The following is a 27634-nucleotide window of genomic DNA, read 5'->3' on the forward strand; positions in this document are numbered from 1 at the left end:
CGATCATAACCATTTCGTGCTTCCCGTCCCCCTGTGTAATCTTTGCAGTCTGATCGTCACTGCACAAGATACACTTCACACTCTATTTTTGCTAGCATAAGGGTTAACATTTGTAACCCTAGACTATCCACACACAGCAGACAGTCAATAAATTCTCATCTCTTCCACGAATTTAATAAATTCGTGTTGACCAGCTCAACCAGAATCCTCCGAGTGCACATTACTTCGTCTAAGGAATGCGAACAATGCATCCTTTATTTATTAGTCAAGAAGTTTCAAGATTTCACAATGTCGGAGAGGTATTGAATATTATTAGGAGCGGTTACTTCCGAACAAAAGAAGAACCCGAAATGAATAAGATTTTCCGGTTTGTCACTAATATTTGATATCAACTCGGTCAAGTCAATAACAAATACATTTAAAATATTAAATACACAAGAATGTGTCATATTGGAGAAAAGAAAATAGCGAACTTGCCTGGCGTCCTTAGCTTTATAATTAGTGGCTCCGCTTTTCCAAATATTAAATAGGTATTCTATTCAACACACAAAATCGTGGTTTAGAAATTTATCTAAAAGAATTTAATAATTTAATGCTACGAATATTTTTACTAATTTTGACAAATAATACACCTCAAGTTACCAACTTGTCTTTGGGTACCAACTTATTTTAAATATATTACCCAGAATATTAATTAATTACTTTAGTATAAACCTTCCAATGCCACCCCAATGACTATTGACTAACTCATTTATTTATTAAAGTTCTTAATTTATAATCCCACAAATTAATCTTACTCTATAGCCTAGTTATTATATAAATTACTTCCTACTTTTAATTTATTTACATATGGCCTTTTTATTATTATGTCCGCTTACTAACACATTTTTAACACTTGCCTTCCGTACCCGACTTAATAATTTTATTCAACACCATTATTTAATAAATCTTTAAAAAGAATTAATAATTTATATTTATTTAATTTAAATAACTCAGCTGGTGAAAAGTCTTTATTGCCCTTAATATAATTTTCTCACAAAATTCCCTTATTCCTCCATATCTCCCCAGCCTCTCTTTCTCTCTCAATCTCTCGCTCTCTCTCTCTCTCTCTTTCCCCCTTTTCCCTTCTTCCTCCCTCTCGCTCGTTCTCTCCCACTCGTTCTCTCCCTCTCTCTCGCCATCTCTCAATCTCTCTCCCTCTCTCGCTCTGTTTTCTCTTCGCCTTGAAACAACACCGCCACGGAAGGCGGCGTTCCGGCCATCGCAGGCTGTTTCACAGCCGTTCCTCCGCCGTAAACTCGTATATTTCCCCCCCCCTCTCCTTCGATCTCCCCTCCCCCAACTGTCCTCTCTCTCTCTCTCTCTACGGCTCGACTCACCCCCTCCCCCACCTTCAGCCGGGTCGCCCCACCATTCTTCCACCTCGCCACAGCACACCACCGACTTCTTCCCCCCCCTTCGAACACTCCCAGACACCGTGGCAGAGCTCCGTCGGCGTTGCCGACGCGAGCTTCAGCCTCTCCTCCCCTCCGGCAGTACCCCTTCCACCCAATTCCAATCCCTCCGCCTCCACTGCTCCACCAAACCACTTCAATTCAAATTCAATCCCCCAACATTCAATTATTCACCAATCAACCAAATAACCCAATTTTAATTAAGAACCCTAACCCTAATTGTTAAATATTTGGGTGGAATTCATGACGTTATGTGTTGATTTATATGTACTGGTTTTATTGATTATCAATTATCAAGGCAAAAGCAGTAGATAAAATAGTCCACAAGAGTTTAATATTCAATAAACAATCATTTAAATTAAACTCAATCAATTCCATATTTAAGGAAAAGATGAGGTATGGGTTAATACCTTACTGAAAATTCTGTATGCTAGCTCTGTGTTTCTCCTGGATGGAAATTTCCCAAAAAAAATGTTATTGACTTGGCTTGCTATTTATAGGCTCCCTTAATTACACTTAAGTTCTAATTATTTAATTAATTATCCTAAATATGCGTGCACTACTTGGTGGCCACTCAACTTACTTGGCCACCACTCAAAAAAACTTCCAGTGCCCAAAATTTTTTTATTCCTTGGCTCACTTTCCAAGGTTCATTTAACCGAAACCAATTTCCGCTCGGCTCGACCTATTCTCGTATCGTTTCGTTTATTTTCGGATAATTTCCGAAACTGAAATAAAATAATAATTAAAATTATCGAATAAATCATATATATATTATTATTATTTGTTATAATATTTTTGGATCAATCTCTAAATTAATTAAAGAGATATGGAGATAAAATAATTATTCCGGCTCAAAACATAATATTAACTCCGGAGCCGGTAACTAAATAAATACTCGAAGCTGCACATATTTTTCGTACAGACAAAATTCTAAATACTCGGTCCGCGAAATATAACACCACATGTTTTTTTTTCCAAATTTACTCTTAATTATAAATATTTTATGATTTTAGTAATGTAGCTCCTTCTGCCAAATAAAGAATTAAGCGAGCCAGCTACATTTATCGTATTAACGAATATAATAATATATAAAAAATCCGCGTCTACTAATCTTGAATATTTTAATACTTTCGTACTCATATAAATTAAGTCCCGGCCATACCAAATATTACTTTTATATATAAGAATTTAAGTAGTCGTACTAATCCGTACCTTAATTTAAATAAATCTATTTTGGACTAGAAATATTTCTAACACGTGAATTAATTAAATTAAATAATTTCACACTTACGTAGTTAGGAATTTCTTGGTTGTTACAGAGTAAATATATTGATGATGTGGCATTATAGGGGTTGGCTTTCTGCTCCCTCAAATAAGGGGATGGGTTTTCTCTCTCCTAAAATTTTTAAGGGATAGGAAGTTGCGTTGGAGGACTCATTTTTCATTTTTGATCCTAACCCCTAATGTTACTCATTCCATTCCATTCCATTCCATTCTCCCCAACCAAATACAACATAAATCTTGTCCACCTACACCAAATATGAGTAAGGAGAGCTTGCATTGGGGTTGCTCTTGACCGACCGGTAGTGTTCTTCCATACACATTATCATATACTAGCAGTGGATTGGTACTGCGGGATGTTGTAACAATTCTGGCTCTAAGATCGGAAAGATCAGTGACAAGATGTATGATTCTGATACATGATATATATGATTTTCATGTATAATAAAAACTAGTAAAAGGCATGCAAATAATTGAACACGCTGGAGTTATATCGTTTTCAGGATCTAAAGAACCGTGCATTGCGGCTCCTGTGTCACTGTTGTCATTTGTCACAATCCCATCAATTTGCAAACAAACACTCACATTTATATCCTGATAAAATATAACAAAAAACTCATATCTATATCGAGTAAAGCTAAAACAATTCATGATAATAAGATTTTGATACTGTGTTTTTTTCTAAGTACAGATTGTAATTTTTATATGCAATTTTATGACGTGGTACTACAAGATTGGTTCCTAAAGTTTTGTCGAAATTATATTTTATTATTGAGAATTTCCTTGTGAAAGATTTCCATTATAACGTGAGTTATATATAAAAAGTGTGCATCTAAGAGCAAGTCCAACAGCTGCCTCAAATGATGTCCTAAGTCATTATTTAAGGCATTTGATCAAAAATATTGCTCCAACAGTGTCCTAGTGATGCCTTATATCACTAGGACAAGCTCTTCAAGCCCTATTAATAAGGCACCTCTCTCCTTGCCCTATCCAATATTTTAATATAAAATTTTCTACCCACTCTCTTTCTCTCTCTACTTCATATTGTGTTTTAGTGATGAAAGAGAATCTTTAATAATAAAATATTAAACTTATATTAAGAATAAGGCACATTGTTGGAGTTGAACTTAGATAAACATGTCCTAAATCACTAGGACATCATATTTTATATTACATTTGAGGCTCCAACAAGGACACTGTTGGACTTGCTCTAACTGCTATATGATTCCATCAATCTTCGCTATTAGAAGTTTGTTCCAACTATTATGATTCCAATGATCCTCGGTGTGGAATGATGTATTGATATGATGATCATATGAGGTTCATGTTTAGTAATAAAATTAAGATTCGAAACTGAAACATTTTGCAAGAAATCCTTTATAAGATCAAAAAATTTCTAAAGATGCAATTGAAAGAATCCTTAAAGATACGACGAATATTAAGTATTTTCAATAATAGCTAAATAAGTTCCAGCCATGTCGGTGTTTCATCTAATGTGTTCTTCGTATATTTGGTATGTGTAAAACTGCGATCGAAATTATAAAAGGAGGGGACAGGGGGTCTCTGAAAGAGAAGTCATGGAAGTTGGACTTTATTTGAAAGCATGTGTATTTTGTACACTAATGTTGTGGGCTGTTTTTTTTATGCATCAATACGACTGAAATGTCAAACTTAAATTAGGAAATTAGGAATAGTATTTAGATACTATTCATATATATAAAAAATGTGCCAGAAATCATCTGAAAAAACAAAAACGAGCATGCATTTCGCTTTTTTTTTTTTTTTTTTCTCTTTTGTTTTATGTGTTTGATTGTGCATGCCTAAAAGAATGTATGAGATTTGAAAATAGCACATGCATAACTCAGCATAAGAACAATGGTGGTGGCAAATTAAAAAAATGTCATGTGTACACAACGACAGTGCACAATTGAACATGAGTTATAATTAAGGTTTCCCTGGGATTTTAGTTTACAGTGAATCTAATAATTTTGTTATTGTCGAGATATTCAAATTTTGTGTATATTGTAGAATTATATAATCACAGTTATTATCTTTTTGTTTCTCATGACCTAGATGAACCTGTATCACTAATTGCTCGGATGTCATAAAATACTTTTTTTTTTGACAAAATACATTTATTAAAATTCTCATAATTGCTCGGATGTCATAAAACACATATTTTTTTGATAAAATACATTCATTAAAATTTTCAAACACAGTTATGTCCCTAACTGATAATACAACGTGCAATAAAATGAGCTAAATAATTAGTCATTTTATTTTCAGATTGCTTAACAAACAAGAAATTTAAAAATGATGACAAAAGTTTTCAGAGCAATCCAGTCGACTCCAACAATCTTGAAAACAGCAATAGCGTCACAATTGACCTGCGCACAAAAAAAAACATGTGATAGATTTGTGTTTATATCTGCCAGTTACGCCAACTAAGGTCGGGGGTACAGATGTCCCCATATATTGAACAATCTTTCGTTGTGTACGGTGAGTTTTTGCGATAATTACTACCGTTTCAAATTCAAAATTGGTTTCCCAAATCTTTTAATACACAAATTGAATCATTATTAACCGACCAAAATAACAAAACAGAACACACCAAAACATATTAAAACACACCAACCACTCTAAGAATAAATGCACAAACCAACTTCAAAAGAAGAGACATAAAACACCCAAAAAGATAGATGTAAGAATCAAAAATCTCACCCAAAATATGAGGATTATTAAAAATTATTGAAGAGATAAATAAAAAGAAAAAGAGAGGAAATAAAGTCTTTTACGATGACAATGGTTATTTAGATTAAGTGTATGAAGGTAAAAAGCAGAGGGGGAGAGAAGGCGGCGGGTAGGAGAAAAATGCGAGAAAGAGGGGTTCGACTTTCATTAGGGTTTTTCTTCGCCCTCATAAAATACATACTTAATCCCATGGTGTAATGAAATTTTATTGAGTTTGACTTATTTCATTTTCAGTTATTCTTAGAAAAAATTTGTTTATATATATATATATATATATATATTAGTTTATATATATTTGTTTATATATATATATATTTGTTTATGAAAAACTATCATATAACTATAAATTTTTTCCAAATAGCTCCTAATTTTTATCTAAAACAGTGGTGACGACGACTCGCATCATTCTTTTTTTTTTTACTGCATTAATATCAGCTGGAGTAGCATCATTTGTGCTGGTACTCAAGTAAGCTCCGCTATGGCCAAATTTAATGCATCCGGAGGGAGCTAATTAACTAATGACTAAATAATTGTATTATATTCACAAAATGCAGTATAGATGCTTTGGCCATCTCCCATAATTCGGTTGCATATTTCCCTAGTATCGACAAAAATGTCATTATCGATTTTAATTATAAATTTTACATGCCCTTCTTTCACAGTTGTTGTGTATTGGATTATCTTTTTGTATTCGATGTCTTTTTTAACTCTTTCTCGTGATACTGCTCAAAGTCTTTGCCGGTCTCTTTCCATCTCTACCGTATTCTTTATATTTAAGCCAATGATAAACTTCATCTGCCCTCTCCTGGAGGGCCTAGTATGGTTTGACAAATTGTTTTTTTGCTCGTATCTATTTATAGCAGGAAATTCTATATGCCTGATACATAATATTCGACATTTATTTTAAAATTTTATAGATATAATTTTCTAAATTATATTTATAAAGTTTGTTTGTGAATTAAATTTTAAATATTATTTTATAAATCATTTTAAATTTCTCTTTTTTAATACCAGTGATTAGCAAGTAGCAAGTGGGGGCTGGGTCATTAGATTACGGAGCCAGTACTGATGTCAGATATATGATGCAGTCATCTATACTATACTATAAAAAGCCAACATGGTATAATTTGTAGTCGTACAAAATTTTGGTTTGGTACTCTCCTCTAAAACTAAAAGTCTACAACATGTAGATATCTATTAAACAGTTACATATACTAAAAACACTCCTTATGTATATTAATATCTTTTTAAATATAATTTATAATTAGTTGAAAAAGGTGAAACTACTGTTAATAACATATACTAATATTAAAAAAAATACTTATATAGATAAATGTATAACTAATTATAAATATACAATTTTGAATATCTTTTGTCTAAAATATATATAAATAATTGGAGACGCTACTTTTTAATTATAACGTATTCTACTCGAAATTTAACTCTAACGTGTTCTATTTCTTTACAAACACGAACCAATACATACCATATGAAGATATATGAAATATGAAAAATTTGATTTAAAATTAATTGAATAATATACTGTCATATATTAATATCAGAAAAATATTTATAGATATATAATAAATTATGAAAGCCGAATTTCCGTTAGAAGATATAATCAGTTGGTTAATATAATTTAATTAAAATCCAATTCATTAATACTAAAATACTAATAATATGGTGTTAGGATTTAAATTGTAATTAATAAATTACGAATTATATAACCGCCCGTGCTTTGCACGGGTTAAAGGCTAGTATTTTTAATTTTTGTCTTGTGGATTTGTAATACAAACTAAACGACTTTTCTTCTTTATTAGCAGCATAGTTTTCAACTCCTCCTATGTACTCCCTCCGTTTCAAAATACATGTTCACTTTACGAAAAAAGTTTTGTTTCAAAATACTTGTCCACTTCAACTTTTAATGCAAATTTCTATTTCCAAAATCAACTCTCCTCCACATATTTCAAATTTATATTTCCAAGATCAACCCTATACCACATATTAGGTTCAATTAATGACTTATTACACCTCTTTTTTCTCAAAATTCACTTTTCTTAAACTATGTAATTTTTTGAAAGTAGACATGTAATTTGAAACGGAGGGAGTATATTGTATAGTCTATGCAAACGGCAAAACATTAGATGCTGTCGCTTAATGGTGTGATTAGCAATAATTTAGTGGGCCACAGCAAAATTAGTAAACGAATCATTGGTTAATTACCACTAATATTTTGTTATATACATATAGAAAGAAATGTGGGTTGTGAAGTTATAGTTGTTATTATAGCTAGATCTTATATAAGTTGTTGCTACAAAGGGCAAACACTTGCACTGAGAAAAGGTTGCAACTATGGTCTACGTGGGTGTTTGGCCAGTGTAAGAAATTAAGAATGCTAAATAATGAGACTGTTTGGCAACGACTTAAAAGCTGGTTTCTAAATTTATAAGTTAGAAGCACTTATTTCATATCGTTTGTGTAAAAAGTTCAGAAGTATTTATAAAAAGTCAGGAATGTTAGCTTTTATTTCTGGGCTTCTACTTATTTCGTGGACACTTTAATCACTTATAAGTCTCAACTTGCTTCTAACTTCCACTACACTTTTTATTTTAAATAAAAACACTTATTTTAAACTCATCCAAACGGCCCCTATGTTTGAAGACTTATGCACTTTTTCCAAATATTTTAATAAATTTAAGTCTTGAATTACCTTTCAATTTTAATAAATAGTTTTTTCGGTAATTAAGTCTTGAAATTATATAAAATATTTCCTGAAGAGTTTTCTGTCCCACGATATTATCAATTTCTCCTTTCAATTCAATTTGTAATAATTAATTTGACTACATTGTCATTGTCAATAATAAATACGGACCCTTTTTTCGCAATGAATAAATATGTACTTTTTTTTCTTTTTTTTTGGAAAAGCTTCAACTTACTGCATTGCATTGAAATTCAGAAAATCTTACAAAGGACATAGTAATCAAAAGAACCCCAACCACTGAGGGAGACCAAGCATTCAAAATATCATACAAACCCCTTAACCAAACAAATACTGCAGTATATGATAGCAAGCAATAGAAGCGCCCCCATATCTTTAGTCATCGAAAATACCTCCCAGAGACAGCTAAATGCCTATTACTTTTAGCTGCAAATCGTATTTTCACATATATCTTTGAAACTGCTATTTTGTAATCCTTTCCTTATCAATGAACTCCTTTGCTTTTTTTTTTTTTTAAAAAAAAAACATATATTTTTGAAATAACAGTAAAACTTAATCTTTTTAAGAAAACAGTATATTTGACAATTTTCTTATAATTGATGGATTATTATAATCTGAAAGACTGAATCTAAAGAAAATTCTGAATCAAATTTTTATAAATTTTACAAAATATGTGTCATTGAAATATGTTTACTTAGGAGGAGATGTTTGAAAATTGAAAATACGGATGGTTTATTTTCTCTCGAGAGCTATCAAACATATTATTATTAATTTTAGAGTAAATTTCAAGGGTGTGACTGAATTTTACACCAATTTGCAAGTTTGTGGCCGAACTTTAAAAATTACAAAAATGTGGCTGGAGTTCGCCTCCGCCTTTTAAAACTTTGACTCCCGTCAAATGTCCTCTAACGGAGCTAACGGAGTTGAGGGTATTTTTGGATTTTTTGAAATTCTTTTCTTTTCTCTTTTATTTTCTCACACGCTCTGCCAGCTGCCGCTATCCTCCGTTCTCCTCCCTCTCTCTCTCTCTCCCCCCGCACACACTCTCCTCTACCTCTTCATCCTCTCATGTATCTCACTCGGATTCTCCTTGTCCTGGAGACTCGAGCACCAATGGTCGGGAGGCTCTTGATTATTGATAGCGGCGTTGGAATAACTAAAGGAGGTATGTATGCTTAACAATTGTTCCTGTGTACATTAATGACAACAACATGATGTTTATTGATTTGATTGTGGTTTGATTGGTTTTAGATTTGGTGAATAATTTGGGGACGATTGCAAGATCGGGGACGATGGAGTTTATGGAGGCATTTCAAGCTGGGGCTGATGTGAACATGATTGGGCATTTGGTGTGGGATTTTACTTTGCTTATCTAGTGGTGGAGAAGGTGATTGTGACCACCAAATATAATAATGATGAGCAGTATGTTTGGTAGTCACAGGGCGGTGGTTCATTTGCTGGTGGCTCGTTTACTAAGATGAAGCTCTTTCTCAAGGATGATTAAGCCTTAAGGAACCCTAGCGCTTCTGTTTCTTCCCCCTTTTCCCCAAACAATTTTATTTATATATTTTTACGTATCTATCCTTTAATTTTTTTAATTTCTAAATGGGTTAACAGCTAAAATCTAACGGAGTTAACGGCAGCCAAAGTTTTAAAAGGCGGAGGCGGACTCCAGCCACGTTTTTGTAATTTTTAAAATTCGGCCACAAACTTGCAAATCGGTGTGAATTTCAGCCACACCTTTAAAATTTACTCTTAATTTTAAAATGTTATTTCTCTATGGAGCTCTTAAAACCTCCTTAAAAAGGTAAAACCGATGTGCCCCATTAAGCCGAGCTACTCATGACGCAAGCATTAATGTGAATCACATGATTTTCTCCATAAAATTTAAATCAAATAATTTATAGAAGACTTCAAAGCCATATTTGGTTTCTTTCGTGCTAAAATAAAGCAGCACAATATATACATACAAAAAGAATATCGGTATATATGCCAATTTTATTGCGCATCGTGTAAGATGATTTAAGATGATAAAATAAAGGTCATGTTTGGAAGTTAGAGGTTTAGAACAAAATTAGAGGTTTGGGGTGTTTTAGAGATTTGACCACTAGAATCCGTTAATATAAGTGTTTGTTAGTTAGCGGATTGAAATAGAGATTTGGACAAAAAAATAATTTTGAAAAGTTATTTTAAAGAGTTTTTTGGATTAGAAGTTTTAGTTTTTGTCAAAAAAAGCTAATCAATCAGCAATTACCAAACGGTTCTACGAGAAACAGCTAATTCAATCCGTTAATCATAACATCTATTTCAATCTGATAATCAAAACATTTAATTCAATCCGCTAACAGCTAATCCCCAAATAGGGCCAAGGCCTTGGGCAGTGTTAATTTGTGGACTTTCATTTTCTGTTTTCCAACAAAGGGCACCTTTATAGCATTTATTATTTTATTACATTTCCATATATCCACATTTAATCCGTGCAGTACCGTCCACAAAAAAAACGGCGCAAACTAATCGTTCGAATTTCCAAAAAGGCAACAAATAAAACCCGGATATCAAAAATCAGAAAAACAGAATCTGATGTGTAAATAGCATTACCCAAAAGGAGAAAAAAAAAGATTACGACATGACGCAATAAATAATGTCCATACAAGAGCAATAGGGTGCCTATATATAATGGTAGAAGCACTAAAGAATCTTCCATCTCTATTCAGTTGCACAGTATCATCCAAATTAACAACACTGAGAGAAAGAGACAGAGAGAGGAGAAAAGTAAGTGGTGCTAGCTACACTTTCTCTCTCACCTACAAACACGCACAGAAACACACACAGAGAAATAGAAAGCACCACTTGTTGTCTGATTATCCAGCTTTGCATCATGGATAACTATGTTTTAGTTTCTGTGTTACACAGACACACACACAAAACACACAGTAATTGTACTTGTAAAGATCCACAGCTAGCATAGCAGAGCTGCAGCTTCTTTGTCATCATTAATTTGCTTTAAGTACAAAACTTTTGCTGCTTCTCCAGTGTATTCAACACTTTATATATTTACTGCTCTTGCACACACATATATGTGATTTATTAGGTGAGTTTATTCTGTTTTTTGTGATTCTTTCTTTTTGTTTTTCAACTTTCAAGTTTTGTGTGATATATGATCCTCAAGTTTTGGCTTTGAAATGTACAAATTGTATGTTTCAAGAATATACAATTTAAAGCGTTTAATACTTTGTTCTAGTTTTTCATCATTGAAAATTCTCTGGATTGACAAAAGATAAGTCTTTAGTCTTTTACCACTAGGCTATCCGATCAGGCTTGAATTTTTATAATTGACCAGGTTGTTATTGAATTTTTGTGGTCATTTATTTATTTGGGTGATTTAATAAGCTTTTTCGGGTAATTACTAGTCTATTTTTTGATTCTGTTGGATGTAAATTTCCAATTTTGGACTGGTTCTTGCCTTCTTGGCTAGTTAGAAGAAGTCTTACTTCTTCACAATTGGATTGCTATTTTTTGATTGTTTTTGCGTAATTGAGATTGATGAAGTAGTAAGCCTTTTGTTATAGTTCTTCAATGAGAATTTTGCTTGAGATGTCATTCTTTTATATGTATAATCTTGTTGAAGGTTCGAAATAATGTTGGAGAAGATGGAAGCCATATTTGACCCCGAGAGAGTTATTGAAGAATTTGAGGCTATGACGAAGGATGCGGGGAGACTTCAAAAGGAGACCTTGAGGAAAATTTTGGAACAAAATGGCAAGACAGAGTATTTACAGAAATGGGGTCTTGATGGAAAAACTGATCCACTTAGTTTTACACGGTGTGTTCCTCTTGTCTCCCACGATGATTTGGAGCCTTACATCCGGAGAATCGTGGAAGGTGATGATTCCCCGATTCTCACAAAAAACCCCATCAAAACGATCTCACTAAGGTACTTAATTTGTGCACTCATTAAATTTATTTATATTCGTGTTTTTTGTCTGAATAGTTGTTAATAATTTTGCAGTTCTGGTACTACTCAAGGCAAGCCTAAGTTCATACCTTTCAATGATGAATTAGTTGAATCCACCATGCAGATATTCACAACTTCTTATGCCTTTAGAAACAGGTAATTTCTAAGAATTAATATTGCAAGTATGATAAGTGTCAGCATCTTTGTTGGAAAACTTTCCTGCTTGAACTTAGAATTCTGTTTATTTACAGGTTATTTCCTCTTCGAAACGGAAAGGCTTTGCAGTTTATTTATGGTAGCAAGCAATTCCAGACACAAGGGGGATTGGCAGCCGGGACTGCTACTACTAATGTTTTCCGGAGTCCACAGTTCCATAAAACAATGAAGGCGATACATGCCTTATGTTGTAGTCCAGATGAAGTAATATTTGGTCCTGACTTCCAACAATCCTTGTACTGCCATCTCCTATGTGGACTTATTTACCGCTACGATGTTCAAGTTGTGTCCTCTACATTTGCCCACAGCATTGTACATGCCTTTAAAACTTTTGAACAGGTCTGGGAAGAGATTTGTGCTGACATACGTGATGGAGTTCTCACAAGTCGAGTTACTGATCCAACCATTCGAACAGCTATTGCAAAACTCCTCAAGCCAAATCCTGAATTGGCTAGTTTAATTCATGATGTGTGTTCGGGGTTAAGCAATTGGTATGGTTTAATACCAGCACTTTTTCCTAATGCCAAGTACATATATGGTATAATGACGGGGTCGATGGAACTTTATGTGAATAAATTGAGGCACTATGCAGCAGACTTACCACTGTTAAGTGCTGACTATGGCTCTTCTGAAGGCTGGATTGGGGCAAATGTCAACCCGTGCTTGCCTCCAGAATCAGCAACTTTTGCAGTGCTCCCTAATATTGGGTATTTTGAATTCATTCCCTTGAAAGATATATCTGACTTCGTTTCATCAGAGCCCAAGCCTGTTGGTATGACTGAAGTCAATGTTGGTGAAGAGTATGAGATCATCGTCACCAATTTTGCAGGTATTCATTATTTAACTAAAGCGAATGCACCATATGAAACTAATAGAACATGTTATTGCATTCCATGGATCAATTTTCAGTCGACTAGCTTTAATCCTGAATAATATTCTATCAAACATCAAGACTCAAGACCCACATATGAAGCATCCTAGTCAATTGATATGTAATTGGACTATACATGCATTTAATTTGACATAAAAGTTCAACTTGTTGCATATATACCCAAGAGCCAAGCGAATATATGGGGGAGGCTTTTTCTTTATAGACGAGTAACTGCGAGTGCTTTGTGGTAAATGCTTTAGCTGCAACTTCATCAATCTATCAAATAGCTTTTGGGAGATGTAAATTGAATGTGTGGATAAGACCGGATGTGGCGCCAAAACTGTCAGTTCGCTTTCATGTTCTTTGTCATTGTCATCAAATTTTTTACAATAGAAGTTAACGATATACTCTGCTTTTCTAAAGTTTTAACCTAAACCTCATTGGTTACAATTGTTTATTTGTGCACTGTCAGTCTGCTTTCACGTTCTTCGTCATTGTGGTTGATTTGTTTTTATTGGAAGTTTACAATATGCACTTCTTTTGTTAAAATCAACTTTAACCTCAATTGCTTCAATTTTTTATATTTTTCCGCTATCTGTAACATCATGGACACTTTTCCGCCAATTAGTTATGCCATGATTTGTCATTATAATATATATTTTGTTACATTTCTTCTGGTGGAGAGAATATTCAGTTGTCTTTACATTCGGCAGGATTTTTCTATTCTGTTAGAATATTTTAAGTCTGTTATTATGATGTGTGCTGATCTTCAATCAATGAAATGCAGGGATGTATAGGTATAGATTAGGCGATGTGGTTAAGGTGATGGGATTTCACAATGCTACCCCGGAACTCCAATTTGTTTGCAGGAGAAACCTTCTGCTCAATATCAATATTGATAAGAACACAGAGAAAGATCTGCAACTATCGGTTCAAACTGCAGAGAAGCTGCTAGCTGCAGAAAAACTCGAAGTTGTGGATTTCACAAGTCATGTCGATTTATCAACAGAACCTGGTCATTACGTCATCTTCTGGGAAATGAGTGGGGAAGCAAACGATGAGGTCCTGAAAGAATGCTGTAATTGTTTGGACAGATCATTTGTCGATGCTGGCTACATGGGGTCTCGCAAAGTTAAGACCATAGGACCGCTGGAGCTTCGTGTTCTTAGGAGGGGAACTTTTCATGAAATTCTCGACCACTTTATAGCAATGGGAGGCGCCCTTAGCCAATTCAAAACTCCAAGATCTGTGAGTTCCAAAAACAGCAAAGTGTTGCAGATATTATGTAACAATGTTGTGAAGAGCTACTTGAGTACCGCTTATGATTAAGCTATCTTCAGTTTGAGCATTGTGAATTGTGAATCTGTATTCTTAAATTGGTTGCGCCTCAAAATCATAAATAGATTTCTCTGTTTGTTCTTATCAATTACGTAGTTTTTTTTTTTTGACAGATGTTCTTCTCAATTAGTTATACACAGTGATATAAACAGAACATTGACTAAACTTATTTGTTAGAGATAAGACTACTCAAATAATTTATTTTTTTAAATAAGTCATCATATCTTTTCATCAAATAACGAAAATGAAATATCACTTCAATATTTATAGGAAAAATGTATTTTTTTTTAGAATTAAGGATTTATTTTTTAAAACAAGCAGTTGCTAAACATGCACAAAGTCTAAACGGTTATGACAATGTTTTTTTTTTGACAATAGCTTATCACAAATTTTTTTTTTGTTTTTCTGTGTGTGAAACAGAATATAGTATGTGTCATAGAACCAAGTACATGCTGGCTCGGTCTCACAAGTCACAAGTCACAACCCACAAAAGAAGGTCACTGGAACAAACCCAAACAACCTTTAAGAACCACCAACCACTGTGGATCAACAAGTGAAATACTCCACTGTAACATACCCGCTCGGCTCCCCGCTCTGTCTTGTGAACAGGAATGTTTGATTTTTTATTAATTATTTAAAAATATATTTTAATTTTTTTAAATAAAAATATACAATAAATATTATAATTTGTAAAAAAAATAAAATTAAAGTTTCTTGTATATAGTCCAAACTATATGAAGTGGAAATAAACTCCAACTCCTTCCTTCGTAACTGCAGTTTGCCACTCCATGTTGAGCTAATGATTCAAGCTGCAGTGAACCTGCTAGCTACAAAAAAACTCCAGATGTTGGATTTCACAACTCATGCCGATTTATCAACATATCCTGATCACTATGTGATCTTTTGGGAAGTAAGCCGCGGGGAAACAAACAATGAGGTCCTGAAAGAATGCTGCAATTGTTTGGACAAATCATTTACTGATGATGCCTACACTGCCTCTTGGAAAATAAGACCACTTGATCTACGTGTTGTTACAGGGCACTTTTCAAAAATTATGAAATCATTTCACAGCTATGGAATGTGCCACTAGCTAATTAAGTACTCCAAATTATGTGACTTCTTTGTGACAAAAAAAAATGTTCCAGATATTAGGTGATAATGTGGGGCAGAACTAGTTTAGTAGCGCTTATGATCCACGTTGCACCGTATGTCATCCTGACTTTTCATTTTGTCTTGAGTATCCGTGTCGAATACTCGATACTAGGACATGGATAATTGGATATGTACACTCGAACATCTATGTCAGGCCGAAAACATGTAAAATATTTAAAATACTGTCAAGTCCAATATTCGGATAAATATCTGTGTTGAACATTTTTAACCGAGTTCGGATAACATAATCTGCACATAGATGCTCAAAACTACTTCAAATGATACATGTGTAAGATCTGAGGTGGATATGTTAGCTGTGCTGTTTATTTCTATATTTCATCTCTATTTTATCAGTTTTTTTTTTTTTTGAGAAATTGATAATTTCATTAAAACGCCAAACTTTCGGACAATATTGTCTCCAACAAAAAGAATGGAGGAGACGAGATTACAATGGAACTATTTAGCTCACAAGGAATTCTCGCAATGCTATGCGCAACCTTGTTCGCTTGCTTCCTAACAAAATTAAGCTTGAGTCGATCATTATGTCTCAGAATGTTCCTGCATTGATGAATAAGGTCACCAAGCTCCAGTAAGTTCTCCTGGCCATTCTGAATTGCCTCAACACTTAGCAAAGAGTCACTTTCGATCACTACTGCATTTGTATAATTCTGTGCCCAAGTCAGTGCCTCAGTAATACCTGTCATTTCAGCTTCCATAACCGAGAAAGAGCCTGCAAATCTCATCTTCTTTCCTGTAATGTAGTGCCCCTGGTGATTTCTTAAAACCATACCAATGCCAAATGAGTTTTGTCCGTCCACAACCGATGCATCAACATTAATTTTTAAGCACCCTTGCTCTGGAACTTGCCACTTCCGACCATCTCCCTGTTGTCTGTTGCTCAGGTGTGGTGAAAATGAGACTTTAATATTAGCTATTTGCCACTCTAAGATTTGTTTCGCACTCCAAGCCATGACAGTGGCTGGTGACATAAATCTATTCTCAAAAATGCGTTTATTACTTGCAAACCATACTCCCCAGAGAACTGATACCATTTTAACCAAAATCTCATCTGGACCATTAGCCAAAGTATGAAGTAACCATTCATGGCTGCTTTCTATGTCCCACACGTTAGAGTCGAAACCTTTCTGTTGCCAGCATTCTTTTGCGAAGCCACATTCAAAGAACAAGTGCCGTAGGTGTTCTACCTCACCAGTACACATTGAACAAACAATTGGGGCTGGGACACCTCTTCCCCTTAATAAGATCCTGATTGGTAGAGTATTGCGACAAAACCTCCACAAGAAAACTTTAATTTTATGAGGGACTTCCAGATTCCAGATTCCAGATTTTGTTCCATCCCTTCGACTGTTGAACTCCATCATTAGCAGGCTGACTTTGACACCACTGATAGTACCCTGATTTCACCGTATACTTTCCATTGGATGAATGGATCCAGGCAACCCTGTCTCTAGTATACCCCTGTGGAATTCGAGTGTTTAAAATGGCATCTGCATCCTCACTGCTGAAATTGGCTCTGATTTTAACCTCATCCCAAGCCCTTCTGTTTTCCTGGAATAAATCGCAAACTTTCAGCTGCATCACTTGACTACTGATTTGTTCCCTGTTAACGCAGAAATTCTCTTTCATACGAAGCCACCTATCAGTTGCAATGCTAATAGATGTGCCGTCCCCCACAACCCATCTCAGACCCTTCTTCATCTCTTCTTTTGCCTCCCATATACCTGACCATGTGTAACTAGCACCACCTGTCCTACCAGCTTGTAGAAAATGACTATTTGGATAGTATCTAGCTTTTAGAATCCTTGAAACTAAAGCTCTTGGGTCGTTTATTAATTTCCAACACTGTTTACCCAGGAGAGCTAGATTAAAGCCATTGATATCTCTGAACCCCAGGCCTCCATCCTTCTTTGACATACACATTTTATTCCAGCCTAGCCAGCGAATACCTTTGTTTGAAGAAGAGTTTGATTGCCACCAGAAGGCATTCATTACTCTTTGAATCTCTTGACAGAGTGATTTAGGAATCAGAAAACAAGACATTGTATATGCCGGTATTGACTGAATCACATTTTTCAACATGACTAATTTACCAGCACGTGAAAGCAGCCTCGAGCTCCATCCTTTAATTTTCTGAATCACCTTGTCTTTCAAGTACCTAAACACAGTTTTCTTTGAGCGGCCAATCAGAGATGGCAGGCCAAGATACTTGCTGTCTCCTATATCTTTATGAACGCCAAGCTCTTGTTTGAGTGCTTCTTGCTTATCTCTCCTTACATTTGAACTGAAGAATATGGCTGATTTTTGATAGTTAACTGCTTGCCCTGACCACGCCTCATATTCATTTAAGATTCCTTTGACTGTTGAAGCTTCTTCTGTAGTCGCTTTAAAAAATAAAAAGCTGTCATCAGCGAATAACAGATGGGTTATTGATGGGGCCAGATTGCAAATACAACATCCGTTTATGCTACCATTCCCAGCAGCTGACTTTAAGGATGATGACAAACCTTCGACGCACAGCAGGAACAAATAAGGCGAGAGGGGATCTCCTTGGCGGAGACCTCTAGTTGGTATTATGGGACCTATCATAGATCCTTGAAACGAGATCGAATAAGATACAGTTCGAACACAAAGCATCATCCATTCAATCCATTTTTCTGAAAAACCCATGGTAGACATTCTGTGTTTAAGATACCTCCAGCTCACACGGTCGTAAGCCTTACTAATGTCGAGCTTTAAAGCCACCACACCATCTTGACCACTATTCTTCCTTTTCATGTAATGCAAAAGCTCAAATGCCACCAAAACATTATCTGTGATGTTTCGGCCAGGAACAAAAGCCGATTGCTCCTCAGATATGACCCCTGGTAGAATTTTCTGCAGTCTATTTGCCAACACCTTTGCTACTATCTTGTAAAGAACGTTACACAAAGCTATCGGCCTGAGGTCTTTAGGGTCGTCAACATTATCTTTTCTAGGTCCCTGAATTATAAATGTCAATTCATAAGTAATTCAACTCTTGATTTTTTCCTATCTGGGTCCTTCCGTTAGATCTGGTTTGACGCCGTTAGTTCTTCTGAAGTTCATGAGAATCAAAGATAACTTTGAAGGTGATTCCGATATCCAAATTTGAAGCTTGAGTAATCAAATTGATCGTTTTTCAATCCTCTATCCATCTATACCATCAAAATTTAGTTTGGTAATTTCCGAATTTTGAGTTGAATATTAGTTTTCATTTTAATAGCTTTTGTTTGAATTATAATGATGTAGATTGATAGATCGTGTGATTATGAGCATGTTCATATAATTTTCGTGATTTTTAATGTTCAAATTAGCCTCGTCGGAAAATTCGAGCTCACCGGATTTGAGCTTTTCCGACCAAGTTCGTCGGAAAAACTAACGACGTCAAACCAGATCTAACGGAAGGACCCAGGTAGGAAAAAATCAAGAGTTGAATTACTTATGAATTGACATTTATAATTCAGGGACCTAGAAAAAAAAGTGTCGTTCAGGGACTTTAGAATTAATTTTCCCTAAACATTATCTTGATCGAATCAACCAAAATTTATATGATTAAACCGTGTTTACACATTTTGTAATCAAGGTAGTATAATACTCCCTCCGTCCCACTCATTTCTTTACGCTTTCCTTTTTGGGATGTCTCATCCAATTCTTTACATTTCAAAACTTACCAAAAATAGTCAATGGGTCCCACCACTTCTCCACTTTTCTTTCTTTTTCACACTACTTTTACTCCACTATCTACTTTTTATACATTAAAAATCAATGGGTCCCACCACTTTACCCACTTTTCTTCCTCTTTTCCACTACTTAATACTCCCTCCGTCCCATTTTAACTGCTTTTGACTTTTTTACACGTATTTTAAGATGTTAAAAAAATTACATCTAAACATGATTATTTTTTATAAAATTTATATCAAATAAAAGTTTAGAGTCTAAACTTTTATTTGATATAAGAATTGAAATTTTTTATTGAGTGTAGATATTGTTTTTTTACACCTCAATATACGTGTTAAAAAGTCAAATATCAGTTAAAATGGGACAGAGGGAGTACATATTTCTTAACCTCCGTGCCCAACCCATTTGATAAGAAATGGGTGGGACGGAGGGAGTAATTATGTTAATGGGAAATTGTATAACGACTCCAGTAATCAAACTGATTTTGTCGCTTAAGAATTTCCAGCTAGCGAGTTGATGTTAAATCTGAGTGTCATGGTCATAAACTAAGTAGGCGGTTGAAGTGGTAATATACGATAAAGTTAAAAAGAACAAGTCAATAATAACAATAATGTGTGTACATAATCCTAGTTGACGCAGCTTGTGGTAGATGAATACACGCTCCCCTCCCCTCAGTTGACCCACTCCCAGCTGCAGACAGTAGTAATATTAAACGATACAGTACTATACAATGATAGAACTGTCACTGGTGTTTTTCTTTTGAAAAAAGCTCACTTGCTTTATCCTATTTTAATGTAACCCTCCGTCTCTTAATATTTTTTCGAGCTATTCACCAAAAAATCCAATCAATTTTTCAACTTTTTTTCTAAAAAACCTTTAAACTTTTTTTTCACTAACAACCCCAATAAACTTTATTAAATTTATGAAAAAATTTAATCAGAGTTACTTATCGCTGACATATATGAACTAATCATGATTAACATATCTTATGTGGCAACATGATTAAAATTAATCAAAAAACTAAAAAAAATTATTTTTGTGAAGATTTAACTACAAAATCTAAAATAAATATAAATTATGGTTTTGATAAAAACTTTCGTGTTCGTGAATCTTAACAAGTAATCATGATGATTAAATAGACCTGGCAATTCGGTACACGACACGAAAACACGACACAAAAAGTTTGGGTTTGGTTTTCAAAATTCGGTACACGAATACGAAAGTACACGTTACTATTAGTGTGGGGTTCGGTTTTTGATATAAGTACACGAACGACACGAAAGTACACGAACTAAATAAATAAATATAAATTAAAAAATATATTATACTTATTTATATATATTCTTTAATCAATTTCAGTTCTGTTATTTCATTTCTGTTATCTTATGAATTTATTATATGTCTAATCTATTGTTCGTCACAGAAAAATTGTAAAAATAATAGATTTATTGTGAAATCCGTGTACTTTCGTGTACAAATGTGTATTTCGTGTACATTTCATCCGGACTGTTCGTGGTACACAGAAGGTACACGAAATTTTTCGTGTACTTAACGTGTACGGTTCGTGTTGACATGAAATAATTCGGTTCGTGTACGTGTTCCAGAACTGGTACACGAAATCGAAACAGTTCGGGTTCGGGTTTAGGGTTCAGTACACGAAAACACAAAGATACACGACACGAAATTACACGACAAGAACTGTTTGCTAGGTCTATGATTAAATAGCTTACTTGACAAATTATAACAATTCAAATTAATATAATAGAAGAAAAAACAAGGGGGGAAATCAGACTGACAAGCACATCTTCACTTATTTTCATATTATTTTTTAAATCAAAATTATAAAATATTATACTATTAAAATCATAATCCGCCAATTATCCTTAAGTAGAATATATATACATATGATTCTTAAGTAGAATATATATACATATGACTCGTAGAAGTTAGACAGTTATATAGAATAATTAATATAAATTAAGTTTAAATAAAGTATAAAATTGTCAAAATAATATATTCTTTGGTACAAACGATGAAAACGCTTAGATCTTCCTTGTAGCGTGGGTTTATGAAATTATAATATTATAAAATATTAAAAAAAAAGTTATATTTATTGATGAATAAACAATATGTGGCACACACGTGTATAAAGAAATGCAAATAAGGGAAAGATACTTAACAAGTCAGATTGATAAATTTAACCATGGTTTATTTTATATATTTTTATATAATTTAATAAAGTTTATTGGGGTTGTTAGTGAAAATAAAAGTTCAAAGATTTTTTGGCAAAAAAATGACAAGTTCATTGGGTTTTTTGGTTAATAGATCTATTTTTTTTTGTTTACCTTTATCACGTCTAACACATTTAGATGTTAATATCTTTAATTTCGTATTGGTATTAAATATAAAAAACTTCACAAAAGTAAGGTACTTATAAATGCGAATCCAACAATATCACTCGTGACTATATTTAATCTTCTTAATTAGACGTAAATTAATAATTTTAATCATGTTATGAAACAGTACGAACATATGAAACGAGAAATATATATAGAGACGGAGGAGTACTACAAATGTGATGCAAGCGTACGTTCCCTTGATCAAATTCATATCATATAATTTAATAAAAAAATATTATTTAACCTAACTTTGTAAAAAATTATCGGGATGTAATTTAACTTTGAAATGAGTTACATAAATGAAACAAAAAGATTATCAATGATCCACTTGATACATTAAAATGAAACAAGTGATCTAATTGTTTATTAACCCCTTAATTAAGGAGATTGCCTTGCCCTAGTGAAGTTCTAGAAATCAATCGCTAGCAAGTACATCATATATGTCTCACATGAACTAAAAAGAAACTCCTACTTGATAGTAGTATATGTTTATGCCAGAATGAATGATTTATATATGGATTATGTTGTCTCATCTTATGTGTTGTTTCTTTAGTCGGCAGAGAAAATTTATTGCCACAATTTTCTCATAGAAAAAGCAAGGTGACTGAGTGTGATTATTACTATTGTCATTCTAGAAAAACAATACATGAGTGCCTAGTCTTGATTACTTTCTCAACTAAAACAAAACTTCTCCTACAACTTCAAACAAACCAAAAGAGGACAACTGGTTTGAAATATGTTTAGATACTGTAGGTGAAAAGCAAGCTTTCTTTATTTATATTTTATAATATTGAAAAAAATAAGGTTTTGTTGTCATATGAAAATGTCAAACACCATTGCTGTCTTTTTCCCTCACACCTGCCAAAACCCAAGAAAGTCTTCTCAATCCTGTGCATGTATTTTTCCATTTTTACCTCTTGACTTTGTACTCATGTTAAACCTCTGCAACAGTCTTGTTACTACAGACAGGCCTTAGATTTTCTTAGAACTTTCTCTTCCTGAAATATATCAACACATGTACTTTATTATAAATCTCAAATAAAACAGTAACTTGGAGTAATAATCTTCTTGTCATTTCTCTCTAGCTTGCTAATTTATTCTTCATACAATATACACACACAGACACACATATTACTCTGCTGTATATTCTTGTTTCTTGGAAGTTCTTACTGGAATGTCTGAAAAAGGACATGCTCGATTGGTTCGTTGCCCAAATTGCAAGAATTTAGTTTCAGAGCTGAAAGATTACTCTGTTTATCAGTGTGGTGCTTGTGGGATTGTTCTTAGAGGTACCCTCTTGTTAATTTCTTGAATTTTAATGTTTTTTCTTGTGTCTGTGAGTCTGTGACTATTAATTTATGTTTAGCATTCAAGTAAATCTAAAAAAGTTCCAATTTTTTAGATGATATTTGGGGGTTTGAAGGTGGGAATTCATGTTTTAATTGTTAGAACAGTGTGGAAATGTTATTATGTTTGTTGCTCTGATTTGTTTTTATAGGTTTTGTTTAAAAAGGTGTTATCTTGTTTACTTTTTGCAGTAAAAGATAAGAATTTTGAGGTAGATGGGGTTTCTGGGGATTTTGTTTTGGGTGATGATGGGTCAATAAATGATGTTGGGTCAAATGGTAGTTCTGCTAGTATGATTAGGAGGATTGGAAATTCGGATGAGATGCATGAGCGATATGTGTATAACTCAATAGCTAAAGGGGATAGGCCAAGTTTCGAGTATCAAGGGGGGATGGATGAGAATGTTGCTGGAAGTAGTAGAGAATTTGGGGGTTCAAAATATGGAGGTGGTCATGTTTATGTGTCACAGAGGTCAGACCGCAGATTTGATCGGAGATCTGGTGGTGAGAATGGCGATGATGAATATTATCATGGCACTCAAAGGGGAGATGTGGGAAGGGTGAGATATTCTGCATCAATGCACTCGTACCGGGGTACTTCGGAGCTGGGACGTAATTATGATTATGCTGAAGCAGCCCAATTTGTGAAGAGCAGAGGCGATTTCAGTGAGTTTACGAAGGTCGACCATGTAGAACAAGAAAAAGCCGAGATATTAAGAAAGTTGAATGAGTTAAAGGATCAACTTAGTAGGATTGATGTAGCTTCTAAACCTAAAGAAAAGGTCTTTACTGATAGGACGGCTTTTCATAAGGATCCTTATAGTAATCCAGAGATTTGGCTGTCTGATGGATCTCGAGTTCAGAAAAGGACCTCATTGCAGTATTCAGGTGCTGATAAACATGTAGCTGGACCTTCATATATTAGTCATTACAATGAGCCACCATCATACATAGATAGTCGTGAGATGGCTCCGCCTAAGTTTTATCCACCAATGCATACTCCAAATCACCTGCAAGAGTATGAGGGTCCGTTAAGGTCACCAGTGCCCGGGGGACCTTTATACAGGGTACCTTCTCCTCCACAGCCACAGTATTCCCATCCATACTATTCTCCACAGTATGTGAATAGTGATGTAACGCCTTCGAATACAATTCAACCATATTCGCATAACATAAATATGCATACACCATCTTGTTCTTGTTTACAGTGCTACAATAGGCATCCTCAGGTTATACCAACTGTTACCTCTTCTGGATATGGTGATAGAAGGTATTTGGATGACCCGAAAAACCCCATTTTATATCCTCGTGACAATTCCAGTGCACTTGGTCCACAGAATTATGATCCTGGATCTCAGAGAATCTATCATAATTCACAATGGTCCAAAGATCAGAACTTAGGAGTAGGTGTGTCCAATCAACAACGCCATCTAAAGGTGATGCCGTCTAGTGGTGGACGTCGTTGCTACCCTATTGCTGGTGGTGCACCGTTGTTTGCATGTTGCAGTTGTTTCGAATTGCTCCAACTTCCTAAGAAATTTCTTTTTAGACAAAAAATTCAAAAGAAAATAAGATGTGCAGCATGTGCCAAACTCATATTTGTAGAAGTTACTGATAAGAAACTTATTCTTTCTGTTTATGAGGAAGCAAAGGAAAGTCCTGCTACGGATGATGATAGCTCGTATATGGCCAAGAACAATACTTTGAATTTTGTTGCAGATAGTAGAAGCATGGATGTCCCGTCAGATGATTATGATAGCTCCACTTTCAATATACATTCAGCTGACAGAAAACAAGTTTCGGCATCACCAGAAAAGGTTTTAAGCTCCAATCACTCTGCTGGGGTAAAAAATGAACACTCCACTTCTTCCTTTACATCTGAGAATGAGGACAACAATAATACAAATAGAAATAGCAACTCTGCTGAACTCCCAACAGAGGCCATCCCATCACGTCCGCCTTCAGGTTCACCTCTTAAAGATCACATTGATTACTCTAATAGATATACTTTGGCAAACCAATCTGAAAAGGGAAGCAAAATTGATCTGTCCGAGCATGAGATGGGAATGCCAATAAAGGTCATCTCACAACAAAATTCTGGGAAAGATACTGCAGCAGCAACTGAATTGGATATATCACCCAATGAGTATTTTAATACAGGAACATCCATTGATTCAGGGGATATAAGCAGAGAAGAAGATCAAACAAGAGCAAGCAAAGCAAATTCATACTTTCCAGGTATTATCAGAGAGAGCTCTCAGGACAGATCTGATAACAGTTTCGAGGACGAAATAACTAATGTTTCGGTTAATGGGCATCCTATACCAGATAGGTTTGTAAAGAAGGCTGAGGAGTTTGCTGGACGAATCCAACCTGGAGAATATTGGTAAGTATATACTTCTCCTTCTAGTGATGAGATAGTTTTAGCTATAATGCAAGCGGTTCTATTATCTTTTATAACTGATAATATGCACTCTGTCGATACAAGTGAATGTGAAGTTAAAAAATCGGGTTACCAAGTAATAATGCTTGACATATTTATGGAATAAATGTCCAGAATGTTATTACTCTCTTTTTTCTATAGTTGTCCAGCTACATTCAAGGTCCTTGATTCCTGTCGTTTAAAAAATTGTCTTCCAAAGTTCACTGAAGAGGTTCAAGTTAGTAGTGTCTGACTTGCACTTTTATCTTTAGTGGTTTTACTGATCTTTCTTCATTCTTGATATGCACTAGGTATGATTCTCGAGCTGGATTCTGGGGTGTGATGGGTGGACCTTGCCTTGGCATAATTCCTGTATGAGTTTTACTTCTTCAGAAATAAATTTCGATATGTATGAATTAGAGCTTGCCTAATATACATTAATGTTAAACTAAAACTTGTTTTTTTTATGGCAGCCGTCTATTGAAGAATTTAATTTTCCACTGCCAGAGACTTGTGCTGGTGGAGACACTGGTGTGTTTGTTAATGGTAGAGAACTGCATCAAAAGGACCTAAAGTTGCTTGGAAAAAGAGGGCTCCCTACAGATGTTGATAGATCATACATTATTGAGATATCTGGGAGAGTTCTAGATGATGAATCTGGTGAAGAGCTAGATAGCCTCGGCAAACTTGCCCCAACGTAAGACTTGAACCTTGTTAATTATTTCCTTAGCTTATCAAGTATTTAACTGATCATTTAGTAATATTTGTTGCCCAAGTAAATCCACATCACAGTGGATCAAACTGAAAACATGATATATAAAGGGAGAAGAAGCTTAGAGTTATCCAATAAGGTCATAATTCAGTGTTCATAAAATATATTAATCTGAGATGAGATAAAAATTCAAGTCATGTCATGGATTCACTTGTCAAGCAATTCAAGGTCTCAAAAGCTTAGATGTCCAAGCGGTAAAGAAAAAGGGTTCATCGGTTAACCTGCCTCCTTCTATTAAAGATTTTTGTCCCCTAGGTTACATTTTCGATTTAAGAGACCTCTGTTCTTCAAATAGTTTTTGAGCAAAACCTCAAAGCTGGACTATTTCACAACTTATTGATTGCACATGAATATTAAACTAGACAAATGTGGTTTTGTTGCCTTAATCTTGCAATTATTTTAACATCCCTACAAGCTTTATCGTCTACTGCAGGTATCGACATTTTTAATAAAATCACTGCCATAAATGAAATGAGGTTAACCAACTATAAAGATTGTAATAATATTAGTTATGTAGCAAAGTAGCGCATGTAATATTGTTTAAACACTACTAATAAATATTTCTTGACAGCGTTGAGAAGACGAAGCGTGGATTCGGCATGAGAACTCCTAGAGGAGCTAGATGAGTTCCAGGTCTTCTCAAACCATAGTTTACATTTGCGAAAATATCTGTATCGTGAAGTCCACACACACCATGCTCTCGACTAATATACTAGGTGGAAATCTAGTCATGCCGCTCAAGAAAAATCCTAAACTTAGCATTGCCTCCGGTATCCTCCGAGCTGTTATTGTGAAGTTTACTAGTTTTTTTATAGTCATGGTCATGATAAGAATGATGCAAGTTTCTCATATCTGTGCAGTACAGGTTATAATGTAAATTCCTTTAGTCAAATTTGCCAAGCTTGTAGTGTTCGTCATTTTTGCCAGGTTTGTAGCTTTGTAGAGAAAAGACCCATATATACAAAATCTGTATTTACTAATCCTGTGTACCAGGTGACATTTGCAGCTTAATTAAATATCGACACCGCCCAGTATATATGCGAAGGACTGTTTGGATATAAACCATCAATTAATTGTACGAGGTCTTCTAAGAGAAGTCGAAAAATTAACTCTCTACAGGGTCATGTACTGCTAAAGAGGACGATATCGACCAAAAATTAGTTCCGTACACGATCGTATACTGCTGAAAAAGGACAATATCGATTAATGTGGAAGTACATGGTCATACTTTCTTCAGC

The 27634-nt window shown here is 34.5% G+C and overlaps 3 protein-coding genes and 1 long non-coding RNA gene across 7 annotated transcripts; 3 read left to right on the top strand and 1 right to left on the bottom strand.

The window, feature by feature from the left end:
* The first annotated feature begins 9185 nt into the window (after positions 1–9185).
* LOC108195372 (uncharacterized) lies at positions 9186–9806 on the top strand. Its single transcript, XR_001801494.2, has 2 exons — positions 9186–9373; positions 9460–9806. It is a non-coding gene; the product is annotated as an uncharacterized LOC108195372 (long non-coding RNA).
* Positions 9807–10848: 1042 nt separating this feature from the next.
* LOC108196757 (jasmonoyl--L-amino acid synthetase JAR4) lies at positions 10849–14676 on the top strand. Of its 4 annotated transcripts, none has more exons than XM_017364189.2 (5): positions 10849–10980; positions 11837–12142; positions 12218–12319; positions 12415–13208; positions 14038–14676. In XM_017364189.2, exons 2-5 carry the CDS (start codon positions 11847–11849, stop codon positions 14577–14579), a joined length of 1734 nt encoding a protein of 577 aa, XP_017219678.1. In that variant the 5' UTR covers positions 10849–10980; positions 11837–11846; the 3' UTR covers positions 14580–14676. The 4 variants fall into 4 exon arrangements, with proteins under 4 accessions (XP_017219678.1, XP_017219679.1, XP_063937492.1 ...); XM_017364190.2 differs by having other exon boundaries at positions 10947–11299; XM_064081422.1 differs by having other exon boundaries at positions 10977–11215.
* Positions 14677–16126: 1450 nt separating this feature from the next.
* On the bottom strand, positions 16127–16960 carry LOC135147965 (uncharacterized). Its single transcript, XM_064082049.1, has one exon. The coding sequence runs from the start codon at positions 16958–16960 to the stop codon at positions 16127–16129; it is 834 nt and encodes a 277-aa protein (XP_063938119.1).
* Positions 16961–22890: 5930 nt separating this feature from the next.
* On the top strand, positions 22891–27313 carry LOC108193963 (uncharacterized). The gene is made up of 5 exons (XM_017360825.2): positions 22891–23145; positions 23395–25588; positions 25936–25996; positions 26098–26321; positions 26968–27313. The coding sequence occupies exons 1-5, from the start codon at positions 23031–23033 to the stop codon at positions 27020–27022; spliced, it is 2649 nt and encodes an 882-aa protein (XP_017216314.1). The 5' UTR covers positions 22891–23030; the 3' UTR covers positions 27023–27313.
* Positions 27314–27634: the final 321 nt, after the last annotated feature.

Source organism: Daucus carota, chromosome 7, assembly GCF_001625215.2.
Source record: "Daucus carota subsp. sativus chromosome 7, DH1 v3.0, whole genome shotgun sequence".
In the NCBI taxonomy this organism is placed as follows: Eukaryota; Viridiplantae; Streptophyta; class Magnoliopsida; order Apiales; family Apiaceae; genus Daucus; species Daucus carota.